Raw genomic sequence first — 18,590 nt, 5'->3', positions numbered from 1 at the left:
TACAAACATCAGAGGGAGGATTTGGCCAAATACCTAGTGCTCTATTGCTAAAGGCAGAAGCTCTAACTCAGAGATTTAAAAAATGACTTTAGCCACAAAAATGAGCTTATGTGAAGGCTCAGTACATAAAAGATAGAAATACAGAGATGCTGAGACTAAAAATTGTTTGGCAATCCCAAAGCCTTTGAAAGAAGGCTAGCTATAGTAAAATACTGAGCTTGTCCTAAAGACTCTAGTATCCTAGATATATGTGTATAGATATAGATATGTATACAGATATAGAGACAGGTAGATTTAATGATCCAGGTGTGAATATCAGTTAGATTTGTTTAGTTATGAGTCCTCCTCTGAGAAACGGCTTCTCAGTTGGTATGGCTATTTTTTTTTTTTTCTTTTTTTGGTCACACCACACAGAATGCAGGATTTTAGTTCCCTGGCTAGGGATGGAACCCATGCCCCTTGCACTGGAAGCAAGGGGCCTTAACCACTGTACCATCAGGGAAGGTCTTGGCATGTCTATTAAATTGCTATCTTTCTGAGACTGCAAGGTTGAAGGCCACTCTCTTCCATGTAACAGGAGCCACATATACTTTTAATAAATTCTTCAGTTCAGTTCAATTCAGTCACTCAGTTGTGTCTGACTCTTTGCAACCCCATGAATCGCAGCACGTCAGGACTCCCTGTCCATCACCAACTCCCAGAGTTTACTCAAACTCATGTCCATCGAGTTGGTGATGCCATCCAGCCATTTCATCCTCTGTCATCCCCTTCTCCTCCTGCCTCCAATCCTTCCCAGCATCAGGGTCTTTTCCAATGAGTCAACTCTTCGCATGAGGTGGCCAAAGTACTGGAGCTTCAGCTTCAACATCACTCCTTCCAATGAACACCCAGGACTGATCTCCTTCAGGATGGACTGGTTGGATCACCTTGCAGTCCAAGGGACTCTCAAGAGTCTTCTCCAACGCCACAGTTCAAAAGTATCAATTCTTCGGCACTCAGCTTTCTTCACAGTTCAACTCTCACATCAATACATGACCACTGGAAAAACCATAGCCTTGACTAGATGGACCTTTGTTGGCAAAGTAATGTCGCTGCTTTTAAATATGCTATCCAGGTTGGTCATAACTTTCCTTCCAAGGAGTAAGTGTCTCTTAACTTCATGGCTGCAATCACCATCTGCAGTGATTTTGGAGCCCCAAAAAATAAAGTCTGACACCCTTTCCATTGTCTCCCCATCTATTTGCCATGAAGTGATGGGACCAGATGCCATGATCTTCGTTTTTTGAATGCTGAGTTTTAAGCCAGCTTTTTTACTCTCCTCTTTCACTTTCATCCAGAGACTTTTAGTTCTTCTTCACTTTCTGCCATAAAGGTGATGTCATCTGCATATCTAAGGTTATTGATATTTCTCCCAGCAATCTTGATTCCCACTTGTCCTTCTTCCAGCCCAGTGCTTCTCATGATGTACTCTGAATATAAGTTAAATAAGCAGGGTGACAGTATACAGCCTTGACATACTCCTTTTCCCTTTGGAAACAGTCTGTTGTTCCATGTCCAGTTCTAACTGTTTCTTCCTGACCTACATATAGGTTTCTCAAGAGGCAGGTCAGATGGTCTGGTATTCCCATCTCTTTCAGCATTTTCCACAGTTTATTGTGCTCCACACAGTCAAAGGCTTTGGCATAGGCAATAAACCAGAAATAGATGTTTTTCTGGAACTCTCTTTCTTTTTCAATGATCCAGCAAAAGTTGGCAATTTGATCTCTAGTTCCTCTGCTGTTTCTAAAACCAGCTTGAACATCTGAAATTTCACGGTCCACATATTGCTGAAGCCTGGCTTGGAGAATTTTGAGCATTACTTTACTAGTGTGTGAGATGAATGCAATTGTGCGGTAGTTTGAGCATTCTTTGGCATTGCCTTTCTTTTGGATTGGAATGAAAACTGACCTTTTCCCGTCCTGTGGCCACTGCTGAGTTTTCCAAATTTGCTGGCATATTGAATGTAGCACTTTCACAGCATCATCTTTCAAGCTTTAAAAGCTCAACTGGAAGTCCATCACCTCCCCTAGCTTTGTTCGTAGTGATGCTTTCTAAGGCCCCCTTGACTTCACATTCCAAGATGTCTGGCTCTAGATGAGTGATCACACCACTGTGATTATCTGGGTCGTGAAGATCTTTCTTGTACAGTTCTTCTATGTATTCTTGCCATCTCTTCTTAATATATTCTTAAGAAATATTAATATCCTGCAGATGTGTGGTCAAGATAAAGATGGTCCATTAACCTGACTGATGTGAGCTTTCTGTTCTAATTTTACAGATAACTTAGTCAAATATATAATTCCTCGTGAAATATTTAGGTATACCCTATCCATTATTTATATTAGGCATACTTATACTTACTTATAAATATAAATTATTTTACTAGGTATACTTTATAAATAAAATTTATCAATCTATTGTTGTTATTGTCATTCAGTTGCCCAATCACGTCTGACTCTTTGTGACCTCATGGACTGCAGCACATCAGGCCTCTCTGCCCCTCACCATCTCCCAAAGTTTGCCCAGGTTCATGTCCCTTGCATCGGTGATACCATCCAGCCATCTCATTCTCTGACACCCTCTTCTCCTTCTGCCTTCAATCTTTCCCAGCTGACTTACTTTTCCAATGAGTCAGCTGTTCGCATCAGATGACCAAAACACTGGAGTTTCAACATCAGCATCAGTTCTTCCCACGGGTATTCACGATTGATTTCCCTTAAGATGATTGGTTTGATCTTCTTGCTGTCTACGGGACCCTCAGGAATCTTCTCCAGCATCATAGATGAAGGCATCAATCCTTCAGCACTCTGCTTTCTTTACAGTCCAGCTCTCACAACCGTACATGACCACTGGAAAGACCATAGCCTTGACTATACAGACATTTGTTGGCAGAGTAATGTCTCTGCTTTTCAACACACTTTCTAGGTTTGTTGTAACTTTCCTGCCAAGAAGCAAACATCTTCTGATTTCATGGCTGCAGTCACCAACCACAATGATTTTAGAGCCCAAGGAGAGGAAATTGATCACTGCTTCTACCTTTTCCCCCTGTATTTGCCATGAAGTAATGGGGCTGGATGCCATCATCTTAGTTTTTTTTAATATTGGTATAGTCTATGAAACAGAGGTAAATTTTTTGGAATTTCCTGGCTTTCTCTATGAACGAGCAAATGTTGGCAATTTGAGCTCTGGTTCCTCTGCCTTTTCTACACCCAGCTTGGATGTCTGGAAGTTCTTGGTTCATGTAATGCTGAAGCCTAGCATGCAAGATTTGAAGCGTGACCTCACTAGCATGGGAGATGAGAACAACTGTCTGATGGTTAGAGCATCCTTTAGTGTACCTTCTCAGGAACTGGGATGAGGACTGTCCCTGTCCAGTCCTGTGGCCACTGCTGGGTCTTCCAGATTTGCTGATATATTGGATGCAACACCCTGATGGCATCATCCTTTAGAGTTTTGAAGAGTTTACTGGAATTCCATTAATCTATTAATAAATATCAAATTAATTGACTCCTACATATAAAGTAAAATGCTATACGTTCCTAATATACAAGGGAAAGAATGTGCAGCCACTTTTCCCATTTTTTTAAATTAATGTGACATTAACTTGGACTTTGATAGCTTGATATTAGATGTGCTCAGTCACTCAGTCATGTCCAACTCTTGGCGACCCTATGGACTGGGGCCCACCAGGTTCTTCTATCCATGGAATTCTCTAGGCAAGAACACTGGAGCAAGTTTCCACGCCCTCCTCCAGGGGATCTTCATGACCCAGAGACTGAATCTGCATCTCTTGGGTCTCCTGCATTGTTAGGCGGATTCCTTTTATTTTTTTTTTTTTTTTAACAGCTTTAAGACAGTTTTTTTTTTTTTTTTAATTTTTTTTCCATTTATTTTTATTAGTTGGAGGCTAACTACTTTACAATATTGTAGTGGTTTTTGCCATACATTGACATGAATCAGCCATGGATTTACATGTATTCCCATCCCAATCCCCCCTCCCACCTCCCTCCCCACCCCATCCCTCTGGGTCTTCCCAGTGCACCAGGCCCGAGCACTTGTCTCATGCATCCAACCTGGGCTGGTGATCTGTTTCACCCTTGATAATATACATGTTTCGATGCTGGTCTCTCAAAACATCCCACCCTCGCCTTCTCCCACAGAGTCCAAAAGTCTGTTCTGTACATCTGTGTCTCTTTTTCTGTTTTGCGTATAGGGTTATCGTTACCATCTTTCTAAATTCCACGTATATGCGTTAGTATACTGTATTGGTCTTTATCTTTCTGGCTTACTTCACTCTGTATAATGGGCTCCAGTTTCATCCATCTCATTAGAACTGATTCAAATGAATTCTTTTTAATGGCTGAGTAATATTCCATGGTGTATATGTACCACAGCTTCCTTATCCATTCGTCTGCTGATGGGCATCTAGGTTGCTTCCATGTCCTGGCTATTATAAACAGTGCTGCGATGAACATTGGGGTGCACATGTCTCTTTCAGATCTGGTTTCCTCGGTGTGTATGCCCAGAAGTGGGATTGCTGGGTCATATGGCATTTCTTTTTCCAGTTTTTTAAGGAATCTCCACACTGTTCTCCATAGCGGCTGTACTAGTTTGCATTCCCACCAACAGTGTAAGAGGGTTCCCTTCTCTCCACACCCTCTCCAGCCTTTATTTCTTGTAGACTTTTGGATAGCAGCCATCCTGACTGGCGTGTAATGGTACCTCATTGAGGTTTTGATTTGCATTTCTCTGATAATGAGGATTCCTTATCACTAGCGCCACCTGGAAGGACATGTTCATTTCTCTCTGTGTTTCCAAGTAAAACTTTGACCAGTATAAATTTTCTGGCCTCTAACCAGAAGTAAATTATTTGATTTGCAGGTTTAAAAGAAGGAATCAGTCAGACTTGGCTCAGCCCCTTTCTCTTGTTGGATCAGCCTATCTGCAAAAAGAATGCACTTGTACTTGCTCTCCTCCCAACACTAATAGAATAAGACTTCATGGATAGTGCTAGTGGAAGGTTTGGGTTGATAGAGTTGTGCCTTTGACTGGATGGATACACTTAATTCTAGAATTCAGCATTAGAAAACACCTGACTCCCATCTATATCATGTCTCTCAATAGTTTTTTTCAGTAATGAAGCTACAGTTTGATGATCACCTGTATGACTCCTATGTTTCTCTCTCAAATGGTTCTGAACTGGGCAAGGAATGAAGGATGTGTTTACTGACCTCTCTCCCCTAAGAAGCTTATAATCACTATACTGGGGTCATTTTGAACATTTATCAGGGTCCATAACTCAAGATCACAAGGGGAGAGATATTTCTTCCAACCACAAGAAGGGGAAGAAAATTTTAAAAACTGAAGCAACTGTAAGGTGCAATTTCTTCCTCCAGAATAGCCAGCAAAACTCATATTTTGCTTATCCATAAAAGTTACATGATCCTTCAACAGAAACTAGGTTATGAAATCTGGATTTTTAAGAATGATATTAAAGAGTTTGAAACCATCCTTCTTAGAATGGAATTAAAGGTTTTCCTGATCATGATCCCAGAGTATCATTCTTAAAGAGAATGCCCTTCATTTATATGTTGTAATGTCTTAAAGATGGCCATCCCAAAGAACTAAACAGACATTTCTCCAAAGAAGACATACAGATGGCTAACAAACACATGAAAAGATGCTCAACATCACTCATCATCAGAGAAATGCAAATCAAAACCACAATGAGGTACCATTACACGCCAGTCAGGATGGCTGCTATCCAAAAGTCTACAAGCAATAAATGCTGGAGAGGGTGTGGAGAAAAGGGAACCCTCTTGCACTGTTGGTGGGAATGCAAACTAGTACAGCCACTATGGAAAACAGTGTGGAGATTTCTTAAAAAACTGGAAATAGAACTGCCATATGACCCAGCAATACCACTTCTAGGCATACACACTGAGGAATCCAGATCTGAAAGAGACACGTGCACCCCAATGTTCATCGCAGCACTGTTTATAATAGCCAGGACATGGAAGCAACCCAGATGCCCATCAGCAGATGAATGGATAAGGAAGCTGTGGTACATATACACCATGGAATATTACTCAGCTGTTAAAAAGAATTCATTTGAATCAGTTCTAATGAGATGGATGAAACTGGAGCCCATTATACAGAGTGAAGTAAGCCAGAAAGATAAAGATCATTACAGTATACTAACACATATATACGGAATTTAGATAGATGGTGGCGATAACCCTATATGCAAAACAGAAAAAGAGACACAGAAGTACAGAACAGACTTTTGAACTCTGGGGGAGAACGTGAGGGTGGGAGGTTTTGAAAGAACAGCATGTATATTATCTATGGTGAAACGGACCACCAGCCCAGGTGGGATACATGAGTCAGGTGCTCGGGCCTGGTGCACTGGGAGGACCCTGAGGAGTCGGGTGGGGAGGGAGGTGGGAGGGGGGATCGGGATGGGGAATACGTGTAACTATATGGCTGATTCATGTCAATGTATGACAAAACCCACTGAAATGTTGTAAAGTGATTGGCCTCCAACTAATAATATAATATTTAAAAAAGAAAAAAAAAAAAAAAAGATGGCCATCATTTTTAAAAATCATATGAGAATATTAATAAAAGTAACATGAGCTTTGTTCAATAATTTGCTTCTGTCAAACCATTAAAACTACAAAATACAGCTTTGGTATTTACATATTTTAAAATATTAATGTCTAACTTTACCTCCACCATTTTTAAAAATCAATCAGTTTCTGTTTGCAGAGGGAGAGTTAAAGATACTGCATCATACCTCAATAGCGTAATGACAGGTACGAGACAAAGGTTAAACATATATCTCTCAGTACTTTTTGTGAAAAGCATTCCAAGCCATTCTGCTGTTCCAGGTGAATTTTGTAGAAAGTTAGCTATATCTCCATGATCTTTGTAATAAACAGATCAATTTCTGGATGTTTTAAAAAGAAAACCCAAGCTATGGTAGTTCATTTTCCTCACCATCTATTCAATTACGGCTGTTTGTAGTTTGGTAACTAAGTCATGTTTGAATCTTTTGTGACCCCATGGACTGGAACCCATCAGGCTCCTCTGTCCATGGGATTTCCCAGGCAAGAATACTGGAGTGGGTTGCCATGTCCTTCTCCAGAGATCTTTCCAACCCAGGGATTGAACTGACGGTCCTTTCCCAGGTGGCGCTAGTGATAAAGAACCTGCCTGCCAATGCAGGAGTCAAAAGAGACTTAAGTTCCATCCCTGGGTTGGAAAGATCCTCTGGAGGAGGGCACGGCAACCCACTCCAGTACTCTTGCCTGGAGAATCCCCATGGACAGAGGAGCCTGGTGGGCCACAGTCCAAAGGGTGGCAAAGAGTCGGACACGACTGAAATGACTTAGAGCACTCCTGCATTGGTAGGTGGTATGGTTGCCACTGAGCCACTTGAGAAGCCATTCAACTGTTACCAGATCCTATGATCTTTTCACTATCACTTAGTTTTTCAAAATCATGGTTTATACTCTTCTCTCTTGACAATATTACAAAAACTTACACATAATAAAAGTCACATGGAAGTGAAAGTGCTAGCCTCTCAGTCATGGCCAACTCTTTGAGACCTCATGCACTGTAGCCCGCCAGGCTCCTCTCTCCATGGAATTCTCCAGGTAAGAATGCTGGAGTGGGTTGCCATGCCCTTCTCCAGGGAATCTTCCCTACCCAAGGATCAAGCCAGGGTCTCCTGCACTGCAGGCAGATTCTTTACCATCTAAGCCAAGACATTTGTCTTTAATTCTAATGGGAACTACGATTGTCTTGAGAAGTGCTAAAATGTACTTTGTGTTTACTCTGTGTATCTCTGCAGTTTAAAAACAATATTTTCATGTTTTTATAAAACTACCTATTTCAACTGGACAATATTTATAAAAGTCCAATTTTGAAATGAATCTTAACAAAATCCACCTCCCACAGATCTATTTGGTGAAAAAGGGAATAGTAGAGGCATATTGAACATTAAAAATGAAACTGAAGGCATCTTCTCAACTATATTAGGATAGAGGAAAAAGACAAAATATACCTGCTGAGGGAAAAAATTAAATTTATTACCATTTTGCATGCTGTTACTTGACTTTTGAAAGAAAAGCATGTTACGTGAAATAATATCATTTCCATGTAGGTTATCTTTGTCACCTTCAGGTTTGTGATTGCTGTTCCTGTTCAGTCTTTTAAAGATTTAAAAACAATCTTTACTGACTGTTCAAGTTACAAGAATCTTGTAGATAGTAGCAAGTATAAATTTTTAGTCTTCGGCTTTTCTCTAGCCATCTAGACAAGAAGAGACTTTCACTTTCAAAGTGCGTTGCAGTATTACTTTATATAAAACACACAGGATCTAGGAAATGTAAAACAAGTACCTGGAATTACCCCAATCAGTACCAATGCCTGAGAGTGATCCTCTTGAGTCACTTGCATATTTGTAAACCACTAGCAGGCACTGTTTACAAAGCTCGACCAGGCGCTGGCAACATTGAAGCTGCAAAGGAGTCACCACTTCCGGGCTTTTATGGAAAATACTCTCCCAAGAGGATCTGTTGGCATGGAAACAGACATGACCTCATGTGGCTGTTAAAAATGGCAACCAACAATATCACTTACCTAGCAACAAACCAATAAAGAAAAAGTAGAAATGGCCTCACACATTTGAAGTGACTACAGATGGTTAGAGTTATCAAGTAAATATGCAAAATGAAGGATAATCTTTATGTTAAAAAAACACAACACAGAATTCCTATCTTTAAAGATTTAACTTATGCCAGCTCTCAGTAGCTAACAGGATGGTTTCCCAACAGCTTATAAAAACTGAGTTACTTTACATTGAAGGAATTGTAAAACACAGCAAATTTCTCAAAGCTTAGGTATTCTAGAAATACAGATTTTCTAGGAAGCTATATTTATTTTTATATTAATGATTATTTCACAGATTAAAAAGTCACTGTAACTTAATTTGTGATCTCTGTGAACCAACAAAATTTAGATTAATCCCATGATTATGACCACTCCTTTCAAAACACGTTCATATGTAATTATGTCCTCGATATTCCTAGAGCACACGCTCTATACTATAGAAGTAATGTCATCTCAACAAGTGCTGCCCTGCCAGTTCCACAGGCAGTGTCCTTCAGCACATTCAGCTTAGTGGACAGCAGGCGGCAGTACACAATGCCTTGGCAAACTTAAGTGAGCGCACGTGTGTGTGTGTGTGTGTGTGTACACATATATATTCGTTCACAATTCCTAAGTTGACTGCTATGACCCAAATGAGAAAACATGTTACTACCCCACCAGCATCGGGAAAGAGAGAGAGAGACTGATTTCCTTAGTGTAACGGAAACTCCTTTCAAGCTTCAAGGGGAAAGTTTTCCTGAGACTTGGTAATGGTTCAAGTCTCATTTTACATAAACCAATTTACTTAATCCTCAGAGAAAGAAAAGACTAGATTTTAAGAGAGAAAAAAAATATTAAGAAAAATATTTTTCTGAAGAACTGCATTTCCCAATGGGAAATTCTAAGACTCCATTTTCAATCTTCTGTGGATATTTGATATCTTTGGAAATTTTTTAAAATGCTGTAGGAACTCATAAAGGTATTTTTTAGTAGAAAGTCTATTGTTTATTTTTTCAGGAGAAACATGGTCCCAAAAAGACAGCATGTCATCAGTGAATGACATATTTTCTTAAAGGGAATAAGATTCAAATAAGTAGACTGAAAGGAATAAACTTTCTTCTATGTTCTGAGATGTTCAAGGGCTAATTATATAATACTGTTTTTATTATTTAAAAGGGATTAAAGGTTATTTTCATTCAAGAAACAGTAATATTTTAGTTAAATTAACTCTAAAATTTTATTTTATTACTAAATGTAAGAAAAACTAGATATGACATACATGTTTCTATATCTATATTTGTATATATATGACTTTATTTTTTTGGGTTCCAAAATCACTGCAGATGGTGATTGCAGTCATGAAATTAAAAGACACTTACTCCTTGGAAGGAAAGTTATGACCAACCTAGACAGCATATTAAAAAGCAGAGACATTACTTTGCCAACAAAGGGCTGTCTAGTCAAGGCTCTGGTTTTTCCAGTGGTCATGTATGGAGGTGACAGAGTTGGACTGCGGAGAAAGCTGAGTGCCGAAGAATTGATGCTTTTGAACTGTGGTGTTGGAGAAGACACTTGAGAGTCCCTTGGACTGCAAGGAGATCCAACCAGTCCATCCTAAAGGAGATCAGTCCTGGGTGTTCACTGGAAGGACTGATGCTGAAGCTGAAACTCCAGTACTTTGGCCACCTCATGAGAAGAGTTGACTCATTGGAAAACACCCTGATGATGCTGGGAAGGATTGGGGGCAGGAGGAGAAGGTGACGACAGAGGATGAGATGGTTGGATGGCATCACCGACTTGATGGACATGAGTTTGAGTAAACTCTGGGAGTTGGTGATGGACAGGGAGGCCTGGCGTGCTGTGATTCATGGGGTCGCGAAGAGTCGGACATGACTGAGCAACTGAACTGAACTGAACTGAACACATATATATCACCAATTTATTTCATGTGGTCAAGAAAAATATTGGAGAATGCCAATTAATAAGGGAATTGGTTTATAATATGTCTAGGTCTAGCAAGTCTTACATGCCTAGGTCAGAGAAATTAAAGTTTCATATGAATATAAACACACCAAGAAAATGTTCTGACTCGTGACTGAGCACTTTTACATTCTCTTCCCTGGGGTTCTAGCTATTTCCGTAAAAGTCTACCTCCATCACCACCCTCTCTTCTGAATAAGAATATATTTCTATTTTAATATTTTGGAGCCATTTGATTAGATTCACTATCAGATCACTCACATCATAGTAATTTTTGTTTTCCTGACTTGAAGTCAAGAAAAGAACAAACAAAATGGAAGAAAGACAAACGAGCTTCTTTTATCAACATAACACCTTAATTTGACATAACATTCAGAGTAATATGTGAGTTATAATATGGGCAGCTTTGGCTTCTCATTCTGTCATTGTTTCTTAAACACTGAAAATAAACATGACAAGGTTCTCTACCTAATTTTGCTGTGTATGTTCACTACCACTGACCAAAGGCTACATTCTACACTATTAATCCATATTTAAGTGTCAGAATGCCAGAATCACTCACAAAGAAAAAAGAAAATGACCAGGACTTGCTTTGCTTGGTACTAGGCTAATGGTACCCCCTCTGTAGAAAAGAAACCTATTCTTCAATGAGAGTTTAAGAACTGTGTCCCCAGTCTCCTTACCTGCCACCTGGCACAGATGAGTAATGTGAAATCCCTCTAGAACACCACAGTATCTCAACCTCAATACTAACACAAAAAACTTGAAGTAACTGAAAGGAGAATAATTTATAACACTAATGCCTTTAACAAAGAACCCAGGGTCTTATCTGCCTGCTTTCTGAATCAAAATTCCCAGGAAATGGGAGGACCAAAATCCACGAATTCAGAAAGAAAAATTAAATGGTTAAAAAGTTCTCTCTGGCACTCCTGAATCCTCAAGAGAAATATGAAAAGTAACAACTTCAAATGACATTTTTTACATAATATAACAGTAAGATACAGAATACTGAATAACCTCCTGGTAACAAAGGGGAATCACTAATGAAATCCAGAAACTTGAAAAGCCACATATTATCCAGTAATCCAATAATTTTCACCACCTTTCTCATGAAACATATTTAATAAAGCAGCTATCTAAAAAATAAAACATTCATTTCTTTTTCCTCTGGTAGGAGCCCTAATGAATGACTGAGGAGCCCAAAGTTAGTAGCAGAAAGTAAAAAAAAAAAATCAATCTGGACTTCACCAACTGGATAATCAGCTCAGAAAGATTAATGAGCTGAAAAGTACTAACAAGACAACATCCAACTAAAGTGATAGAGAACAGTAAGTCACATCATTTTATTAATAAGTAGTGTATAATGATATGCATACATATTCACATAGGCATACAATTCAGCCTAGAAGCAGACCCTTGCCTTAGTATTTCTACAATTTCTTCCCCCAAGACTGTTAAAAAATAAAACAAATAAAAATAGAAAGCATTTCTATGATGAATTTCCTTAAGAAAATGTCTTTCACTAAAGGGTCTAAACTAGATTCTTTTCTCTGAGGTTTACATACCAGGATTTTGAGTGAAGACAGGGTTTTTCCAAATAAAACACTCCTTCTCCCACAGGCCCCTGCCTCCTCTTCCTCCTCCTGCAACTCTTAAGATGCAGTGCTACCTCCCTTGGACACCTCTTGTGAGCTCTCTGGCCCTAGTTTAAGTCCCATAGTACCCAGGCTTGCCCTATCTCAGTAAAGCGTGGTAGATAATTTTATTTATGAAAATTCCAAGAGCTATTCCCTTGGAGAGGACACATTCAGAACGTGGAGCATCATTCTGAATAGCACTCCCAGGAGGCTGCGTGTCATTAAAAGAGTCCCTGGGCATGGGCTTCAGCAGCCTGAAAGAGCAAGAGAAAAGGATGAGCATGTTTTCTATTCAGTGCATCAGCAAAACCCCTGGGCCAATTGCCAGAAAACCAATGACAAACATCCACATTATTATTTGATGTTTGGGGATATGAACAGGGAATAGCTTATTCATTTAGTTTTATTATTGGGAGTTGAGACAGGCAGTGGCAGGAAGCAAGGTGGCTCAGAGTTATTTGGATTAGCTTTTTTCCAGGAGTTTTGTACCTAACGGTGAAAGCTGCACCTTTTATTAAAATCATTCCTTTAGAACTAAGCTAAGAATAGATTTTTTACCTAGACCACTAGGTTGTTAGATCAAAGATTAAAGAAGTATACATTGACTGGACATGATTCAAAGAAAAAGTAGAACTATCCTGGATTCAAAGTGCCAACAAAGCATACACACAGCATTATCTGAGTTCATCAAATTAAGGAACCCAAGGAATGTCAATTATAAAGGTATAAAATAAATCTGGTGTAAAACTCATCTCTACAAACCACCAAGTTTTTAAAGAAATGGTTAGAGAGAGGAGGTCAAATTGGATACAGAGCTACTCCTGCTCCATCTGCTCAGTTTGATGGGTTGAGGATTTGGCTAGTGCTTCAGGGCTTGCAACATAGTAAGCTTGGCAACCACTGGCAATGCTGCACTGAGAAGAGTGAATAAAGCACAGAGTTAAGAACTTGGACTCTTGACTCACACAACCTGAGTTTAAATGCAGGCTCACTATGGAAATGTGGGTAAGTTATATACTTTATGCTGCAATTTTTTCATCTATACAATGAGAATAATAATAATAGTTTACTCAAAATATTGTAGTGGCAATTATAAAAATATTTAACATATAAAACAGTATCAGACACTTAGTAATCCTTCAAAAAATGTTATTTACTTTCATTATCATTACCAGTAGTAACAGACACCACCAGAGAAATGTGAGTGGAGTACTGTTCCAGGTACAAGAAGGAAGGATTCTGAATGGAGTCAAAGTAAATTACCAAAATAGAGTCACTAGCACCCATTTCAATAGCTGACTATCTCACTGTCTTCCATTCATGAAGAGAAGCTGAAATTCATGTTCAACATTCCAACCAGTGGATCAACAAACAGAAAGAAAAAACTCTAATTATGATTTAAGATTAAGAGAAATTCTGTAGATAGTCAGCAACTAAGGGTCATGGAGTACAGTTCCAATGTCTTACTTAAGTCTCAGTAGAAATAATTTATAACCGAGACTATTCTCAGATTTCATCACAATCAGAGCACCTTATGGATTCTCCCTGCTGGTGAATGATAGCTGAGGAAAATTGTGGTGAGAGTAAGTCTACAAATGGTATAAATGATTCAGTACTAGATGATGTGAATATTTAAACAGAGGACATTCAGATCATTTCAGACTAGAAAGTCTGTTAAGATTTTACCCAAAAAAGACATAGTCTGGGTCTTTACATAGGATTCAAACAATGGAGAGGGGATTGGATAAATGGGTTTGCAGAAGGCAGTCCAATCAGACACTCATTGACATTAATAGTTGGAAGAAATAAAAAAGAAAATTTTTGAGATATTTGAAAAATAATTAATTTGTTTGGGGGGAGCAGAGTTTAAGTAAGAGAGTAATGAGAGAGATGACAAGAAAAATAATAAGAGATTTAGCATATTAGACAGTCTTGTATCTTTAAAGAAGAAATCTAGACATTAACAATAAATGAAGAAAATCATTACAGATTTTAGGAAATAACTGTGACATTAGGATGGATAAGGGAAACAAAAAACTAGAGGCAAAAATGCCTAGAAATTTATCAATTTCACTTAGACTTTCTCCCTTAAAGGCTCATCATATCTGAAATCCTACAATACTTTGTCTCTTTCATAATCATGACTTTTCATGTATCTTCTTTTGTCTATTAGAGACAGCAGAGTTTATTGATTAGCAGAATGAAGACTGGGGCCAGGCTGCTTGAGTTCAAAGCTAAGTTGCACTAAGTCCTTAGTACCTATCTCTGTCTCAGTTTCCTTATCTCTAAAATGAAGATAATCATAAAACCTGCTTCAAAGTGATGTGATGTGGACTAAATCACTTAGTACAGGCACAGTGCTTAGAACAATGCCTGGCACATAATAAGTGGTATAGTATTAGCTATTATCGTTTTTAAGTTTCTTGAGGGCAGTGTTAGTAGCTAAGTCATGTCCGACTCTTTGTGACCCCGTGGACTGTAGCCTATCAGGCTCCTCTGTCCATGGGATTCTCCAGGCATGAATACTGGAGTGGGTTGCCATTTCCTTCTCCAGGGGATCTTCCCGACCCAGGGATCGAACCCAGATCTCCCCCATTGCTGGCAGATTCTTCACCATTTGAGCTACCCTGGGAAGCCTCTTGAGGACAGGGGCTGTATCAAATTCAGCATTGTATCTCCAAAAGTATTTAAATTATCAAGTAAATACTAGATAATTGTTAGGAACAATGAAGAACAATCTTGAATTAAATAATTGAGAACAGTTAAGAAAAATGAAAAATAAACCACAGTAGCTACAGTGGGGATGTGATAGAAAAACTAACAAGATTTAGCCCACGGCTGAAAAGACAATGAAGGAGAAAAAGGACATGGATGCACCTGAGACACCAAACCTGTATGACTGGGAGAGTAACTGGGATTTGGGGAGTCCAGAAGGGAAGGCACTTCCGAACAAAAGGGAGGTGTGGAGTAACCTCAGATGTGCAGATGACACCACCCTTATGGCAGAGAGTGAAGAGGAGCTAAAGAGCCTCTTGATGAAAGTGAGAGAGGAGAGTGGAAAAGTTGGCTTAAAGCTCAACATTCAGAAAACTAAGATCATGGCATCTGGTCCCCTCACTTCATGGGGAATAGATGGGGAAACAGTGGGAGCAGTGTCAGACTTTATTTTTGGGGGGCTCCAAAATCACTGCAGATGGTGATTGCAGTCATGAAATTAAAAGACACTTACTCCTTGGAAGGAAAGTTATGACCAACCTAGATAGCATATTAAAAAGCAGAGACATTACTTTGCCAACATAGGTCCGTCTAGTCAAGGCTATGGTTTTTCCAGTGGTCATGTACGGATGTGAGAGTTGGACTGTGAAGAAAGCTGAGCACCAAAAAATTGATGCTTTTGAATTGTGGTGTTGGAGAAGACTCTTGAGAGTCCCTTGGACTGCAAGGAGATCCAACCAGTCCATCCTAAAGGGGATCAGTCCTGTTTGTGTTCATAGGAAGGAGTGATGCTGAAGCTGAAACTCCAGTACTTTGGCCACCTCATGTGAAGAGTTGACTCATTGGAAAAAACCCTGATGCTGGGAGGGATTGGGGGCAGGAGGAGAAGGGGACGACAGAGGATGAGATGGCTGGATGGCTTCACCGACTCGATGGGCATGAGTTTGAGTAAACTCCAGGAGTTGGTGATGGACAGGGAGGCCTGGTGTGCTGCGATTCATGGAGTCGCAAAGAGTCGGACACAACTGAGCAACTGAACTGAACTGAACTGAACTGATGAATGCTTGGCTTTAGATAACTTGAAGACAAAATGACAGTGAGTCACAACAGCTTTGACAGGACTGAAAGTCTGGAGAGGAGCAGGAGTGTAGCCATGATTTGGGAAGATGGTTACATAAAGGAAACAGCAGAAGAACCATAAGGATACTGATGTAATTGAGTTTCTTCATTAGGAATACTTTCACTCCATTGAATTCAAATTAGTTAGGTGCTATTGTGTTCACAGCCATCATCTCATCTACATCAGCTTAAATATTATAAATTATAGTTAAGCACTGAAACTTATATGCAGTTACAAAACCACATTTTAAGAGAGTAAAGAAATTCAGCCATTTTATTGGGTTATCTTTATAATTAAATAGTTAAAGATGTAAAAAATGACAGTAATGGAAAATAACTTAAAACTTACCCTGAATCACAAAAACAGTTCCACAGACCTTGGCCATGACTCCAGAGTAAGCGATTAAAAACTCGGTTGAAAATTCTATACAAATTCACTTCCTCAACATCAGGTACCTTCCAGATACGTGGAAGAACTGCACGGATACTTGTTTTCACTATGTCCAAAACCTAGTGCAAAAACCAAAATATTTAAAAATCTAGATGTATAAGTATGTATCTAAAATTCAAAGATGAATATATTTAATTCAAATATGACTACACACACACATACTCACTCACTCATTCACTAAAAGACAGTACAGAATGAAAAGTCCAGAGATAGATCCAGTATTTATGAAACTTTGGTATATGACATAAGTGGCAAGTCTGACAATTAGGGTAAGAAGACATTAAATTTAAAAATTAAATTTAAGTTAAATTTAAAGTAAATCAATAAACAGATTTTTTAAAAATAGCAATATTATGAAAAAATAGCTGAAACTGAAATCATTACTTTACTCATTCCACAAAAATCAACTTTACAGTGATTAAGGCTTTAAGTTTAAAAAATAAGCCATTAAATATCTTAGTGGAAAGTATTAGTGAATATCTTTTATCATGGGTTAGAAAAAGATTACTTAAATAACAAAAAAGTATAGAATATAAAATATTAATAGATTTTAATTAGACTAAAATTAAGAACTCTGGCCATCAAAAGATACCTTAAAGGAAATAAAAGATCAAGTTACAGGCTGGGAAAATACATTCAAAACATATACATCTAACCAAATAATAGTATCTGGAATGTATAATGAATGCCTAACCAATTGTTAATATACACACCAACAAATTAACAGAAAAAAAATGGACAAAAATACATAATTCACAAAAGAAGAAAATATGCCCAATAAACATAATGAATAGAAATTGAGACTATAATTAGATATCATTTTCTATCCATTTAGTTGACAAAAATTCAAAGTCTGACAATACCAAGTATTGGAGAAATATGGATCTATAGTATCTCAAACAAAACTGGCGGGAGTACAAACGGGAAAATATTAGCTGGGCATTAACTGCTAAAGTTGAAAACGCATATCCTATGACCCAGCAAGTTTATTCCTGAGAGAAAATCTCTCATAGGTTAAAAGCAACAGCATGTACAAGAATGTTCAAACAACTGGTCACAACTGTAGACACCTGAAGAAATCCTAACCCTGTATCAGTGAGAAAGTGAATAAATAAATAGCCACAGGCTATTCCCTTAGACTTTTATACAGCAGCTGAATGAAATAAAAGGGCACACAATACAGAGCATCTTAATTATTATGGTTAAGTTTTTAAAAAATACATACCAGTCAATACACGCAAGGTGAAACTTTTTATATAAGTAAAATAGTTAAATTTTAAAAATACTTATGAGGAGTACACATAGATATAATAAGATCATATTAAAAAAAAAAACAAACAAACAAGGAACTGAGGAATACTGAATTCCAGAAGATGGCTACCTGAGACATGAAGGGCCAGGGGGATAGGAAGGGAGTCATTTGATAAGATAACAGATTATTGCCAAAATCCTTGATTTGGGTGTTGGGTTCACAAATGGTACAGTAACTTAAGAACACTATTTAATAAAAGCAGGCCAGTAAATGGACCAGTAATGAGAGGGTATCGCAAAACAATGGCTAGGATTAATGTAATTCTGGCCAACTAAAATCCTAGATATTCTAAAAAATGTATAAATCCCAGAAAGCTACTTTGTCTAGTCCGACATATTTAATATTTTTGCAATTCACGAATTTCCAATGAAATGTTTTATTAAGAAGTAAATATCACAAATATAGTATCTTAATTTCAATTCACCAAAGTAGATTTTCATTTCTTATTTTATTCATCTAATATAAGGAACTGACTGTAAATATGACAGTAAAAGATGAAAAAAGAACAACTTTCAAACATAAAGGCTGATAGAAGATATGATTTTTCTCTATAGGCACAAATATATAATAGAACTGGAAGCAGATAAAAGAATTTAATTTGTTTCTCTTTAAAACAGCCATATTTAAAGAAGTGACATTAGTTCTCTCTGATGAAGGCAAATTTAGAATAAACGTGTTT

The 18,590-nt window shown here is 38.2% G+C and overlaps 1 protein-coding gene across 7 annotated transcripts in view; it reads right to left on the bottom strand.

Annotated features, from left to right (window-relative positions):
* TTLL7 (tubulin tyrosine ligase like 7) overlaps positions 1-18,590 on the bottom strand; it is a 161,346-nt gene that overhangs the window by 14,633 nt on the left and 128,123 nt on the right. For 5 of the 7 annotated variants that reach the window (XM_065910221.1, XM_065910204.1, XM_065910248.1 and 2 more), the window contains exons 19-20: positions 16,498-16,658; positions 8,448-8,621 (exon numbers count right to left, since the gene is read on the bottom strand). In XM_065910221.1, coding sequence (XP_065766293.1) covers positions 8,448-8,621; positions 16,498-16,658 — 335 coding nt within the window. Of the gene's footprint in view, positions 1-8,096; positions 8,622-16,497; positions 16,659-18,590 lie in introns of those variants that run through there. The other 2 variants (XM_065910230.1, XM_065910240.1) reach the window with 2 other exon arrangements.

The sequence above is a fragment of the Muntiacus reevesi genome, chromosome 1 (genome assembly GCF_963930625.1).
Source record: "Muntiacus reevesi chromosome 1, mMunRee1.1, whole genome shotgun sequence".
NCBI lineage: Eukaryota > Metazoa > Chordata > Mammalia > Artiodactyla > Cervidae > Muntiacus > Muntiacus reevesi.
This window is presented reverse-complemented; position numbering and strand designations above follow the sequence as displayed.